Raw genomic sequence first — 16,053 nt, forward strand, 5'->3', positions numbered from 1 at the left:
CGTACTATTCCCTTTTTTTTTAATTCACAGTGTACGAATTAATCTACATTCAAGTAATTTTGATCGCAGGTGCTTCTTTGAGGATATAAATATATGTCTTACCGATGGTCAAAATGCTTTCGTTGCTTCTTCGACGTTCGCAGTTTTCCATGCTGGGCGTCTTAAAGGCGATGATAGTTGGTTTGGTCCTCATGTACCTGAAGCTGTGAGCGAGCGATTTATTTTGTGGACTTTTGTAGGCCAATCCGAGGGCTTTGAGGTGAGCGCGACGCATCTCGCATTGGTCGAAACTGTTCTCCGACTCCGAGCGCATGTAGTCGCGGAGAGCCATCAACCGCTGTTTCTTCTTCAAGTTGTTGTGGACATCCGGCATGGAGCGAGACTTCTCTAGCAGACGAAGAGGGGAAAATGGTGCCAAAAGAGCTGCATTGCGCACGCGGGGAGAGGGTGATATCGCTTTAAACTCCTTTTCCTCTTCAATGCTAAAGGCTTCATTAGCAAATGCTACTGGGGAAAAATCGACGGAGCGTTTTTTAGCGTTACCGGTTGATCCTTTGCGTCTGCTTTTGTTGCTCTGATTTGAGCTGGTGCGAGCTACGATTTCATGACCGTTCTCCCCGCTTTGATGTGGTGTCACCTCGCCGGCATGTAACCTTGCTTGTTGTGCTTCAAAGTACGCGTACAGTCGATTTGTCCATTCGCCTACGCCGCGGATGTGCAGCCACAGGTAATCTTCCTGGTCAGGAGCGCTGCTAATAGTGAACGGATGCCACTCGTAAGTCGCGATAGCAGGAATATTAACGAACACGTAATCGCCGGCGTGGTAGTCAAACAGAGGCGGCCGTTTAATGACCAGGTGTGTCACGCGAGATGGCAGCAGAATCCCTGACGAGATGTACGTTTTGCCGCGCTCTGATCTCATCCAAGCAAGACGTAAGATCCTCTCGGCGATGTAAATGGATCCGGGCAGCACGAACCACTTCCAGAAGTTGGGCGCATGGAAAATCAACAGTAACCAAAACGGCACGTATAGGAGATGAGTCCAGTAGAATACCTGCAACGATGTGATGGATAAATATCTGAACTACAGTAGTTTAAATAATGATGCTCTAATGACTGCACGCTACATTGAAAACCACTTGTTCATGAGTCAGTTTCATAAACAGAGAACACCGCAGAGTAATAATATAGTTTAATAGGTTTTTACCTCAAAGCTCCCTCCTCTCCTGATAAAAGGCTGACTGCACACATACATAACCAGGAGAATGACCACCAGCGCCACGCCAGTCGGGTTGGCACAGCCCCCCACCAATCCAAACAGCCCCGGTCGCTCTGTTAGTAACCACTCGTAGATCGTGTAGTTGTTCTTGTTAATTTCTGGGTCATTGACTACTATTATACCTGTGAAAATAATTAAGAAGTTAATAAAAAGAAAGTTTTAGACTATCCGTACAGATTGGATTACTTAAATGTATAGTATAAGGTAAGTTATAGTATTGCATTTATTATAAATGTGTTTGGCAGAATTGTTTAAAAGCGAAAAAATATTTTTTGGAACAAAATTGATATTAACATTAGTTTTCATCAGAAAAGTAACTCCGGGAATCAAAACAATTGCTAACAAGTATATTAAAGTGCATCTCTATTAACGCAAATATCCATAGCCACTCTTCATTAGGTCGTCTGTCCATTAATTCGTAATAAACTCACAAAAGTTGCACAAGTGCATGGCAGTGTGCAACACGCTGTACCCGACGACCATGACGCCCGTCAGCTTGTGCAGGTAGATGTGGTGGTCGAGCGGCAGCACCGAGCTGAGGCCGCGCACGCGCAGTTGCGTGATGCACGAGCGCAGCATCAGCACCAGCACCCAGGCGCAGTTGAAGTTCAGGCACTGGCCTGGACGACACAGAAGCGCGAGTGTCGTCACTCGGCTGATAAGTGCAACATAGCTATTTTGCTCAAGACGAGGCTCAAGTCAAATCTTAATTAGGCCTAAATCACTGGAATTCGACGCGGATTCTCGATTTTATCTATCTGACTTGAATTTTAACATAGGTGAAAACTTTCAGATTACCTCAAAGTGTCTTCAAATGGTTCGTAAAGAAAAGACGGAGTTTAAACGCGATGAGAGTTTAAACTACGTATAACTAGTCTTCACATATATTTACAGAGGAATAAAGTGTAGAGTTGATAAAATAGTCAAACATTTGTACCAAATATCATAGTTAAACCATTCACTTACCACAAGCTCTAGCCAATATAACGAATCCATTGTAGTTCCTATACTCAATACATCTCGCGACGAACAAACCGATGTTGACGAGGAAGAATAGCAACAGATAGATAACAAAGACGTAGTTGTTCCTGAAGTAGGGCAAGGAGAGCTGATAGGGCTTCAGCTTAGAGAGTTTGTGGACGAATGAGGTGGGCTCAGGGTCTGGCTTCGGGGGGACCAGCCACCGGTCTATACTGTGGGGAAAAAAGAAAATTTGAAATTGTTTTAAGCATGGCCTTTGGGACAATGTATCATTGACTTTATTCGTTGTATTGTTCACAACATTGTACCTACCAATAAATGGACATAGTTATACAAACAAGAACCAACCCACTCCTCGAGTGAAATTGAGTTATGTATTTAGGTAGAATACCAGACGTGTCCTTTACCCGCTCACAAAAGATCCTAGCAATATACCAAGCCAAAACGGAGAAAATAAAAGTCTTTCAGGCTACCAACCCTAAATAAGTAACTTTTTAACAGCTAAAAAGAACCATGCTGATTAACTTCCTATAATGTATTTTTTAAATATGCTAAATGGATCCATGTCACATATACTGAAGTACTGTAGACCTTTAGCTTTTTTATTACGAAAACATACAAACATACATAATGTTTTCTATTTATTGCTATATTACATAATAGTTTCCCTGTGTCATGCTCAATGCTACACATAACTAACGTTGTTTGTCTCAAATAACTTACCTATTTATTTCTTCACACTGTTTTTACAAAAATCTAATTATCTCGAAAGTGACATTTTGTGGGTTGGTTTTAGTTTGCATAACTATGTCCAAATGTCGATCGTACAGCATAAATAAACTTAACTTGGACGCCACTTTCTGCTATTATTACCAAGCATACTAGAGATTTGATTCTGAGTCACAACTATAAAAAATCATTCAGAAAAGTAAAATACATTGGTCAACATTAGTTTTAACGATATTCTTCCAAAAAAGAGCTGTGAGGTGTTCATATTTACTAAAAACTATCTTCATTAAACCTAATGTTCATTAACAGAAACTGGAACCCACTTCTTTAATTGACGTTACCTAATAGACAAATTTTCAAGTAACCCTCCATGGTTATTTAACTGAGTCTTCAAAGCCTCATAAGTGATAGCTCCTCTTCGCTCCGTGTCAGCGTCTTCGAACATTGCCCCAGTCAGTTCCAAGAGCTGGTCATCGCTGAACTGCATGCCGTTTTCTTCCATGCATGCTCGCATCACATGCTGAAGTTCACGGTGTTGGATTAAACCGTCCCCTAAAAATCACGTACACTTTAGTTAGTTAGTTTAGTTAGTTAGTTGGTCTTTCAAACTGTCGTCTTGCCTGCCCGTGTTGAAATGATGTAAAAAATATCATTTCAAATACTTTCCCAAAATCATAATTGTTACAAAAATTAAAATATAGACGGTTTTAAAGGCAATGTTACAGATTAAGTATACTTCGGTAAATATTTCATACCTATGCATTATCCGTTGGTAAGACTTGGGTCGGCCGGCACGAGCATAAATTTCCTCGCTTGCGAGGCCCATTATGTTTATTTAAGCAAGTTGTATTTGGCCTAAGCCTGTCGCTTCGCGATCACTGTCCAACTTATAACAGCAGTGGACTAAATTATGGAAAGAAATATGGTGGAGGATGGGCTACTGGTAAATCATCCCACAGCATGTCCGTAGTATTATAGAGTAAGACTCACCATCTAAATCGTAAACTTTAAAGAGAAACCGGAGCTTATCATCGGGCGTCTGACCAGCAAATCTGTGGACGGCAGCGATGAACTCCTGCAGCGAGATAGTCCCGGAGTCATCTTCGTCGAAGATCTGGAATACGCGCTCTGTGAAGAACGGCTGGGGAAAAATAAAAAGTTTAAAAGGATTCCAGATATGGCGATAAACGATGTGTTAGGAGAGGTCAGGTTAGTCAAACATTTTTTTTTGCTTCTGACTGAATGTTCGCGGAATAAACTGGTGTGATACGGAAATACTGTTATGAGAGAACTCTGAGCTTGTTATTAAACGATATTTATGCCATATTCCCCATTATCAGAAATAGTGGAATTTCTATAAGCTCATGTGGACAAATGTCAACTGATGGTTGGCAGTGTTTGGTTTCGAAAACTATTAAAATAAACTAGCATTTTGTTGTATACACGTAGGTGGTTATTAGTTATTTGCATACTTAAATTAAAATGGTTTCTTTTGTCATTTATAGCCGACTTCAAAAAATGGAGGAGGTTCTCAATTCGACTTCATTTTGTATGTATGTCACGTGATTACTCGACTTGTGAACCGATTCAGATGACTCTTCTTTTGGTTGGAAAGGGGGTACCTCAGTATTGGTCCCATTTGAATTTTAAGAAAATATTCCACCTCTAAGGGTGGTAAACTAGGGGATGAATCCGGTTTCACACCTTTTCCAGTAACCGGTCTCAATAAAACTTGGCAAATAGATGTAATTCCACGAACTTTTGAGACCGGTTTTTTTTTTTTCAGTACTCTGTACTGAGATTATTGCATGAGGTGTTTATCTGTAATTAGCTTTGCATTAAAATTAAAACCACAACTTAATGTACCTAGTACATAAGTCGCAATATAATAGTTATTGGTAAACCAAATAAAAAAATGTTAACTAATAAAGTCCAAAATAACAAAAGGAAGCCTTGGAATTTGAAAAGATTTATGAAATTAATAAAACCAAGTTTTATTTTGAAAAGGAAGGCAAATGATACGACGTCGTACTTACATTCTTAGACACAACAATTCTCTGGAATTGTTCTCTTGTGATCTCTTGCTGGTCTCCCACTGTTCGCTTGAACAGATCCTCCAGCCAGTCCACGCTGTGCCGGTCGAAGCCAGCACGGGACCTGGACAGCATTAAGAGAAATCATTACCCTGATATATATTACAATAGCTTTTTTAAATCACGAATTCCTTCTACTGTTTTTCGAAGATGATTCTTTTCTCCAAATTTTTAATACGATTAGGGATGTGATTATAATATAACATAAAATATTCTTATTAACATTGAAAATAGAGAGCATGGAAATAATTTTAAGCCAGAAAAAGGGAGTTTTATGTTTATTTTGATAACAATTAATATAATTAATTTTAATTGAGTGTATATTTTTTTAACGAATTTTCGTGTTTCTCAAATGTATTAGCACGTTGGACTAATAAAGTACCGAGTTATATAAGGTAAGGCTTACATAAATCCGTTTGATCTTTGTTGGTTAATATTCTTAGATATTTGTTCTGATGGACAAAAATTTCTTGGTAATTACAGCAATTCCCCCACAGTGCAATCCCATAGTCCAGTCGTGAATGGGTAAATGCATAATAAGCTGAGAGAGCCGTTTTTTTTTTGGTTATTAACACGCTTTAATTGTCTAAGAGCATGTATGAAGACAAACAAAAAAAACTGCCTCGGTGGCCGAACGGTTACCACGCCGGACTGTCACGCAGAGGTCCCAGGTTCGATTCCCGGGCCGGGAGAAATATTTGTATGACCTACATTTATTTCTCTCGTGAGTTTGGGTGTCATTTGTGGTTGTGTATGTGTGTGTCCATGGCACCCGCGACACAGGGTTTCCCTAGTGCGGGGCTATGTTGAGTGTGTGCGTTATTATTATTATTATTATTATTATTATTATTAAACAATTCGAAAGGTTTTGAGTACAGAGTTTCCAATTAAATAGCGTGTTTGTATTGATACCCTAATGATTGATATTCCTTTAAAGCTTTAAATCGCAAAGATCTTATAGGGCACTGCCACTGCGCCCGTCACCTTGAGACGTAAGTTGACAAGTCACATGTGCCTGTAGTTTCAGTAGCACCCTTTTGTTTTGACACAGCTCTCATTACCGCTTGGCGGTAGAAATAGGTAAGGTAGCAGTACTTCCCTTGACGAACTCTTTTACAAGGAGTTCCAATAACTTTAGCCAGATGCTCTGTGTGCTACCGAAAAGTATTTATGAACACTACTACGTCACCAAATTCGCTCGCTAGAAAACTGCTTATTCTAGCTTGTAAGAACACTTTATACAAAAGTAATATATATGTATGTACGTGTTTTGTTTGTGTTTGTATGTAGTACTTATTTACCTACTACTAGTGATGGTGGAGAGAAACTCCATGACCTCGTCGGCCGTCGCAAATCCGTCGCCGTCTTTGTCCACCAGTCGGAACAGCTTATTTGTGACCTGAAATTTTCAACATAATGTCTGTAGTACATCGTCTGCACGTGTCGTCTCCCTAACTAGTCGTCGTAACCATTCAGCAGTAGGAAAATTTTCAGGGCATTTTATTTCAGCACTGGCACATTTCGGTCTCGTTCTATCAGTGCCTTATATTACATACAAAAAGGGTAGACTTATGATGATTAATGGAGAATGAACGCTATTCAAAGCTGAGAAAGATAGTACATACTATTCAGTTTACGACAAAAACGCCAGTTAGTGAACAGAGAGAAAATATAGCCAACATAATTTGCACCTCGGGCGAAACACAGACTGAACCGCAAAAAAATGTGATGTCAAATCGTTTAAAAATTCCAATTTATGGAAAACCAAGCACATATTAGGCATTCCTCCGTTTATCCATTTAAAAAGTCTTCAAATGTGCTCAGTAGCTTTAAACACTCAATCTTTTATTTTCTGTAAATTTTACAAATGTAAGATTGGTCAATGTTTAACCGTGGGTACGAATTCTAGGATTTTGTACAGATTTCAGATTCCTTCAAACTGGTGTAATGTTTACAAATGTTGTGTTACAATTCGGTAACGTGAAATGGTGCATTGATCAGGTTGTACTTTATAATTGTTTTTGAATTATTATGTGAGATGGCTGTTTCTGTTATTTCTGTATCTTAGTAACGGTAACTGACTTTTTCAAAATCAGTTACCGTTAAATTTGTTGCTTGATTTATATCAAAATGGCGTGGATTTGTTTTTCTTATTGGTTAGCCGTAACCGTAGGGCCTGTAAAGAGTCTGAAACGTCGGTTTGTTGGCAAAAAATTTGGCATTGTTTCATTTCCAGTGTGTAGCAATCGAGAAAACCTAAGAACTTGACTATTTTTAACAGTACTTTGGCTTTCTTTTATCTGATTATGTACTTCTTTTGTTACTTCTACATTAACATAGCTGTCAAATTTTGAGCCCATTATTACCCAGAAATAATAAGTAGCCATTCATATTCAAATTCAAAATAATCTTTATTTCATAGATAAGCATTAGTACACTTGAAATCGTCACAATGGTTAAACTCTACCGCTCATTCGTAAGGCAGATTCCCCTGAGAAGAATGAGCAAGAAACTCTAGTTGCTCTTTGTAAATAACATTTACAATATTTTTTTTTATTTGAAACATCAGAGATCGAGACTACCTCCATGAGCTAAACGGGTTACTACCACGGATTTTTGTCATCCACGTACGCAGAAGTTGTTTAATAACCTTTAGTATAAAGTTTTTGTTTCGCTATAGTTTTAAACCTCGTGAAAGGCAAATTTTGTATATCAACCGGAATCTTGTTATAGACGCGTATACTTTGCCCCTTAAATGATTTTTTGACTTTGTGAAGACGACTATCAAGAACAGCTAGTTTATTTTTATTCCTCGTATTAATGTTATGTCTGTCACTATTTTTCATAAAGGAATTACTATTCCTTTTAACATAAATTACATTTTCATAAATGTACTGTGAGGCTAGTGTAAGAATGTTAATTTCCTTAAACTTACCTATCTCTCAAAGATACTCTGGGGCCCAGATTGTAAATTGCCCTAACCGCACGTTTCTGCAGGCCCAAGATTTTATTGATATCGGCGGCATTACCCCAAAGCAAAATGCCGTGCTGCATTGAAACACACGTCAAAGTGTAAAGTGTTGTAGAACTTTTGGAGCTCTGACTAAATTTATAACTTACCACTTTATTCTGCAGTATGTGCTGGAAGATGTCAAGTGTGATGACCCCGCTGCCACAAAGGACGTACGCCACGCTCTCCACCTGTTCCACGAAATCGATTTGCTTGTCGTCTCTGTTGACATAACAATAAACAAGAATAAAATACAAATAAAAAATGCTGAGATAGATACTACATCACACCTGCTAAGATCACAGACCTCCCAGGACTTGAAGTTGAGTGAACCTCTAGAGTAGGGCGTCCAACCTATCGCCTATCATCTTAAGAATTTTGTTTGAATTCCCCCGCAATTTGGGCAGACAGGGCAATTGGTATATCAAGAAACGTACAAAAAGTACTAGGGTTTTTTTGTCGTAAATCTATGTAATTTTGAAACGAAACGGGACTGGAACAAAAAGGGTGTAGTTTTTTGTTTTGTTTGTTGAGGTTTGTTGCCTCTTAATAAGTTACAAGTTCAGATGTGTCACTACTAAAATTTAATATTAGTATTAAATATTTTAATATTATGATTAATAGAGGCGGTAACCTAATGAAAAGTTAACGGTTTGGGTTCCTGCAGCGACGTTTTGGTACACGGCACCAAACGTACTACCAGTACCAAACGGCATTCATCGACAAAATTCTAAAACCTCTCCTTAAAGGACCCCCGTGTCCAACAGTGGGACGGCTACTTAGTAATAATAACGCGCACACTCATAGCCCCACTCTAGGGAAACCCTGCGTCGCGGGTGCCATGGATACACACATTGACAACTACAAATTACATCCAAATTCACGAGAGATAAATTTACGCCTTACAAATATTTCTACCTGCCCGGGAATCGAACCCGAGACCTCTGCGTGGCTGTCCAGCATGGTAACCGTTTGGCCACGGAGGCAGTGAAATTGCTTTTTACTATTTATTATCTTTCATAATAACCTACCATAGTTCCATTATGATCACAGACATTAAGTTATAGCTCTTAAGTAAAATTCCATTTCACTAAAAAATAGGCGCTTTGTCGTCGAGTTGCGGACACCAGCACCAAGACCCGTTGCACCAAGTACCAAGTAAGTCACTATAGTATTTGTCACAAAATTTTGGTCAAACTTGATAAATAAATTTACATAAATTAATTACTCACGTAATTCTCTCTTTGAGGAACTCGACCCAGTCTTCCTGCACCAAGTGGTCTTGCCTGTCGACGTCGAAAAGTCGGAAGATCCTCTCCAGCAGATCCTGGAAACATCACAACACCAAACTTTCAAATAGAGAGATAAATATGTACATTTTCAATCCATTTCACTGTGATTTCTTTAAACAAACTACGTTTTCATACAGTAATAACTTAGTTTAATTCCTTTGTTAACTTTATTTGTAATTGATCCATACGTGTTATAAACAATTCGAAGTAATTCTACCCTCATTTTTTTTCTTTGACAGGTGCACTTACGTATCGAGTTCTATTGGTTACACATTGAATATAAAACTATTTTTTGGATCAATCGATTGATCTATCACCCGTGACTATAAATTATGACCTGTAAAGGGGACAAATCGATAATTTACTTGAAAAACCAAACATAAGCGATTTGGATACGAAAAAATTGCTTTATTTGAAGGTGCAGTTACTATGAAATTGAAAACCCATTATGTAAGGACTTGGTTTTTTTTTAATTCTCATGTGAAAACCTTTCACACGAGAGGCGGCCATTTTGTAATAAATAAAAGAGCGTCACTAATTTTGAAAAAAACAAACAAGGAATGTCACGATAATGACCAGCATTATTCGTATTTTCGAATGGTCGTAAGTGATTACTTTTCAGCCGATACTCGTATCTTCAATGAAGGGGTTATTTTTGAGTTAGGTATCTTAGACACTGTTTAAATGTGATCATAAGGCTGATTACACACGGCGCCGCGTAACAAAGGTACCTTGGCCGCTGCGGTGCCACAGTTGTAACGCCCTTGCATGTTTACACACCTTCATACACTGCTGCGTGCTGCCTGTAATCAGCCTTATCATTAACCTATTGTCTTCCACTGTTGAGCACGAGTGTCTTATCTTTAGGCTGTTAGCAGGCATTGCTACTAAAAATTCATAAATGTACGTAACCTAGAAATTAAAGCCAGTTTGGCTACATGCCGCTATTGGAATTGAAATTGTTGATCTAAAAGCACCCGTTCTCCCTCTGGACTAACACCAATCTACAAACGAAATATGAAACCCAAAATAGAACAAAATAGAACTAATGATGAATGAGCGTGCTCTCAGACAGAGATGTCAAGATAATGTCCGTTTAATGTTCATTAGGCCGAAACGAGCGGCGGTGAAGTTTATTCCCATCTGATCCCCTCTAAATTTTGCAAATCCTAACGGATTTCCTCACTGTTTTGTAAGGTAACTACAGTCAAGAGAAAAGGAAATTTATTGAGCAATTGTGGTCAAATGTTATAATTATCGCAACAATCAAATTTTTTTGTGGTAAGTAATTAATATTGACATTGCAAGTTACAAGTAACAAAAATAAGTCTTAAGTAATATTTACAATCTAAGTTTAATGTTTTAATTGTCACAGACATAATACGCTAAATAAAATACAGTACAACCATCAAATATATTTTCTTGTTGACTGTATCACAGTACCTACCAAAAATAAACTTGTAAGTGCCAGGGTATCAGGTGGGAATAAAATATTAATATTTATTGTTGAGCCCCTGCATTAGAAATCTGATGCAATAGAAAAAAATATGAAATAAAACGGATCCCCCAAGGGATCAACTGGGAATAACCCGGCGGTGGGGTTAACGAGGCGTAGGTGACGCGCGACCGTGTTAAATCATTTGTCGGATTTGAGACGGACTGTGTTGAGATACGTGAAGTGTTTATTCGATTAAATTAACTCTGTTCCGCTTGACGCCAAATTTATATAGGAAGTGAATTTTTGTTACCATAATGTAAAAAGCCGTGATAACTGGCTACCTAAAAGGAAAGAGAGCGTCGTAGGTTCGAATCCGGACATGCATCTTGAATTTTTCGAGAGTTATGTGCGTAATATCAACTGCCTTCGTGGCTGAACTGTTGCCACGCTGGACTACCATGCAGAGGTCCTGAGTTCGATTTCCGAGCCGGGAGGAATAATTATACGGCCTACGTTGCGGGGCCATAAGCGAAAATTAACCATGAGCATTTCGGTGAAGGTGAACATTATAATAAAACCTGTACGCCGAAGAAGGTTCACAGCGGTCGGAAAACCTGTGAAGTCCCTAACGTTGGGCCAGCGTGGCGGACTATGAGAGAGTATACCAGTGCCCAACAGTGGGACGTAAATTAAGTATGGACCTCTCAGTTGGATAACATACGCTCCCCCACTGGGCTTCCACTCTTAGAAGCAATTAATAATTAATATAACATGCAAACAGGCGTTACGTAACCGCCATTTCACTGTCTATTAACAATCAAGTGACAGCTGCGACACCTCTTGACCACAAAATCATTTGAACTTTCTATTTGCTTAACCGACGAATAAAATTTCAAATTGAGCCTATTTGCTTTTAATTGAGAACTTCAGTTAATTTGATTGTGTATTCGGCATCTTGTAATTTTTTTTTATTAAAACCACTCGATACTTTTTTACAGGTGTCGTAATCAGCGGCTATGGGAAATATCCAGGAGATGGGCTACAACGGTTCTCAACGTTCTCCTTCCTCGAAAAGATCCATGACAAAAAGTCTTTTAATGTTGATAATTTTCTTACCTAGCAAAATGTCATTAAAGATTTCTTCGGAAACCTAAATTCCAATATATAACTAAACACTACACTCTTAGGGCACAGCTTAGGTCATACTAACACGGATCTAGACCTAGGACATGTACAACATATTATTATAACGTGTGCATAATTTCAGTATTATCAAGGTGGGAGATAATTTTATAGAGCCAATAAAGCTTTTAAGGCTCCTTTCGCCTTAATTCTTATCACTATCATTACTTATCATCATCATAACAATATCACTATCACTAGAATATGATCCGTAATACAACCAGAGCCCGGTGGCTCTGGTTGTATTACGGATCAGAAACAGAAACAGCGCCATCACGCCATCATCAAACCGAAGTACAGATGAATTGTGTTTCATCAGCCAATAGTGTTGTGTTATTATGACGCGGCTGCGTTGATTGGTTGAAATAAAGAAATGCTATTGGTTAATGAAACAAAGCTCTTCTCCATTATAGTTTGGTAAGTTATAAGGATAAATACAAGATCCAAAGGGATTCGAGACGTTCACTTCTGAAATTGAGAAACAAACGTTCTTTTTTATGACATATAGTACGCATTTGACTTTTATCTCACCTGATGGGAAGTGACGGTTAGGTCGACGACGGAGCATGCACGCCTAAATAATGCCTATTCACTCTCGCCTAAAAGGTCTAAGTTATACCGTTCAGGGAACAAGTCTGCAGGGAATTCCACTCCATAGCCGTTTGCCATATAAATGTGGAAACTTAACGCTTCGTGCCTTGGAATTTTAACAACATAAGGGGTGGAACCCAAGTCTACATCTAGCCGTTCTTTCACTGGGCTTTCATTAAGTAACCTAATCAACTTTAAATAAAAAAATCACACTTAAACATAACTTCTTTTTAATCTTTCAAATAAGCTCAAGTAACTAAAGAAAGACTTTATAAAATAACTCAACACGTATTATGATTTCATCATCTACAAAACTTTTCATCTGACATCAGTCACGCGTATAGAGAACCTTATAATAATCGTTACACACGACCCAATTAGTCGGCCGATAAATGATAGCTGTTAGCATAATCGCTTTAAACGTATCGGGGCTAGAAATGTGCCTCCAGCGACCTCTATGTGTTCAACGTGGGTTATACATACCGACGTGAAGGTTGGTGAACCTTATAATTATTGAGCATGTTCGAAATGTTCTGAGTAAGTAACTATGTTCGTGAATTTGTCTTATTATACACAACGGAATCAGAATGAGTACAGATGGAGCATCACAATAAAATCGACTTAAGAATGTAGTGATGTCCCCTCAGCACCGGCTGTTCCTTAAGTCGTCTTCACAAAGTCATAATTATGTTTACTGTGCTATAAACGTGCTTCTGTAATGTGATTCTTGTTGATATTCAATATCTTCATTTACGATGTTTAAAATAATGGTGAAACAAAAACTTTTCTCTAAAAGTTAACGCAGTTTTTGCGTATTTAATCGACAATATCTATAAGAATAAGTTTAGCACTTACCACGTGTTTCTGCCTATGACTTTTAAAACAAATTTTCTAATTGATTATGCGAGCAAATGTGAATTTATATATTTTTCTCAAGGGTCTCTACCTGCTTTTGTAAATTATGTCTGCTCCTATGAAATAAATTTAGATTTTTAAAAAAAACTGGAATTGACCAGTGCTACAGTTCAAAGGTTTTCAATAATTTTCAGTCGAACTTTTGAATTTCATTTAAAAGGGGCAACACTAACCTGAAAAGACATAACTTCAATGCTTTGCGTCAATGTATCCACGTTGGCTGTTATAACGTCTATTAACATAAACATTAATCAATGTATGTAGTTTTAGTAGGTACCGCTAGATGGCGTGGAACCATTTTTATGTTTATCTAAAACACGCATGTTGTTATTGAAATTGTATTAATTGTCGAGTGATTTATTTTAGAACTTTGCTATGAATCTAACGCTTTATCACAGTCGGTTCGAAACTAAAGCTTAGTCAAGGGTTCTTCAGTGTGGCATGTGTATTATAAATTTAAAATATAACCAGATAAGGCGATTAACACACTGCACCGCGCCCCGCGACGGAGCGCGGAGCTGCGTTTTTTAACGTTGTACTGAAGTAACTCAGTTTGTGTGGAAAACACACGCCGTTGAACACACTGACGACTCTTCTCCGCGCGGTTTTACCGCGCCCCCGCGCGGAGGGGCGCGGCGAACCGCACGGAATGGCACACTGTACTCCACCCTACCGCGCAGATTTTTAATCAATTTGTGTCTTATTCCAGTAATTGTCATTCGGACGTTCCCTAACAAATAATCAAAGGATTTTATCTCCATATTTTCTTAAATCTTTGTAATGAAGTTGAAGAATGTTATCTTCGGTGTCTTTTTATTTGAGTAAACAAAAACAATCGACAGTATAACTGCAGCGTCCGGAATGAGTTCTGTATTATTAACCATTCTTGTCAAAGAAGGATATTAGCTACACGTGCAATCACTACAGCGATCAACTACAAAGCGAGTACTTTGAGTGGCGTGGGGCCGCTGCGCTAGACCGCTGCCCCCGCGCAGATTAAACTGCGGCTGCGCGTTGACGCAAATCTGCGTCTCCGCTACCGCGCGCGTGATTCCGCGTCTGTCGTTTAACACCTCCAATCTTTTATATTTAATATCGCCTTATAAAGGCATCATCGATTGGATATACCTTGTGGAACCAGAACCCTATAAGGAAAATCCACGGAAAACGTCGACTAACACAAGTTCCTTAGTATATAAAAAAATTAAAATAATAAAGATGCCTAAATGTTCGTTCACTTGTATTTCATTCTTATGGCCTGCGTGTATTCCCAATATAACATTGTAAGTACAAGCAAATGCGAGGGCGTGAGAGCATACGTGTACCTGTGGCAACCACAAACATCCACAAACACGGCCAGAAGTGGTAAGTTTTGTCACGATATCCGGCCACAGTAGATTATCTGGTTTGATCGTAGATCGTGTTGCGTGTACGTTTTGATGGGTTTGACGTGAGAACGTGTTTTTGATAATGTATTATCGTATTTTATGATTATTTAACGACATGAGTTTATATTATGACATAATTTTTTCAACATTGAAGACTTGGTATAGAAAAAGTGTGAAGAAAATTGAGTTCTATAATCGTTTTAATCGTAGATAGTAATTTGAATTTATTCTTCTGCCGTATAGTATAAATGTAAATGTCTGGAACTTTGTTTTACACGGTGAGAGAGGTCGACAGTCGTAATCCAGTGGGAAAACCGTTACTTCTAAAATATGAGGCCTCCATTTCGAATCCCTACAGCGGCATGTATCTTTGACTTCAATTCCTAAGTTACGTCCATTAGTGAATGTTTACTACTAAACACAATATTGCTCGCTATAGAGGAAGGAAAACCACAACAAACATCAATGGGCCCGCGAGATAGAAATTCAATATGGTTCTAGTACATGACAGAAACCATTTCGCTACCCCATTCGCATCAGACTTAATATATTTTTTTTGTTACTGTTGATTTGGCCTTTTATAAGGACATTTTCAATCTGATTGAGGTACATTAAGGTCGAATTTTCCACACGTTGCCTTCTACGTATGTTTTCATTCCACTATTACATATCCTTTCCATGTCACCAAACCACTAAAGTATTCCCTTTTCTATCATGGTCATTAAGTCATCTTCCATACTACAACGCTATTTGTTACACTTGTTTACGGTGTTGACCTCCTTTATCATCATCAAATCTTTTTATCATCCTCTTTTCCGGTTCCTGGTCATTTATTTTTAAAATTTTGAATCTTTCTCGAATTTCCTTTCCCTTCAGCATTCACTACCATCAAAATTCTAGAAACGAGAGGACGTGGCCATAAATCACAAACCACCGTCATTTCCTTACTATAAAATTTCACGTCGATTAATATTAAACTATTTTTTTTATTTATAATACCAAATGATGGGACGAACACGTCGTGTCTCTGATGGTAAACGACACACCTGTCCATAACAGTTGCAGTGCCACTGAGAGCTTTAGATATAAAAAAAATCTCACACTACTGCTTGTCGACAGAGACAGAGAGAGGTAAGGTGGCAGTACTTCCCTGGA

The 16,053-nt window shown here is 38.4% G+C and overlaps 1 protein-coding gene across 1 annotated transcript in view; it reads right to left on the bottom strand.

Moving 5' to 3' along the window:
* LOC113238599 (NADPH oxidase 5) overlaps positions 1–16,053 on the bottom strand; it is an 80,308-nt gene that overhangs the window by 3,008 nt on the left and 61,247 nt on the right. Inside the window, exons 3-12 of the mRNA XM_026475427.1 lie at positions 9,325–9,419; positions 8,203–8,314; positions 6,384–6,481; positions 5,026–5,146; positions 3,980–4,130; positions 3,331–3,541; positions 2,246–2,472; positions 1,711–1,899; positions 1,208–1,401; positions 103–1,054 (exon numbers count right to left, since the gene is read on the bottom strand). Coding sequence (XP_026331212.1) covers positions 103–1,054; positions 1,208–1,401; positions 1,711–1,899; positions 2,246–2,472; positions 3,331–3,541; positions 3,980–4,130; positions 5,026–5,146; positions 6,384–6,481; positions 8,203–8,314; positions 9,325–9,419 — 2,350 coding nt within the window. The remainder of the gene's footprint in view (positions 1–102; positions 1,055–1,207; positions 1,402–1,710; positions 1,900–2,245; positions 2,473–3,330; positions 3,542–3,979; positions 4,131–5,025; positions 5,147–6,383; positions 6,482–8,202; positions 8,315–9,324; positions 9,420–16,053) is intronic.

Source organism: Hyposmocoma kahamanoa, unplaced genomic scaffold, assembly GCF_003589595.1.
Source record: "Hyposmocoma kahamanoa isolate Upper Pololo Valley unplaced genomic scaffold, ASM358959v1 97, whole genome shotgun sequence".
NCBI lineage: Eukaryota > Metazoa > Arthropoda > Insecta > Lepidoptera > Cosmopterigidae > Hyposmocoma > Hyposmocoma kahamanoa.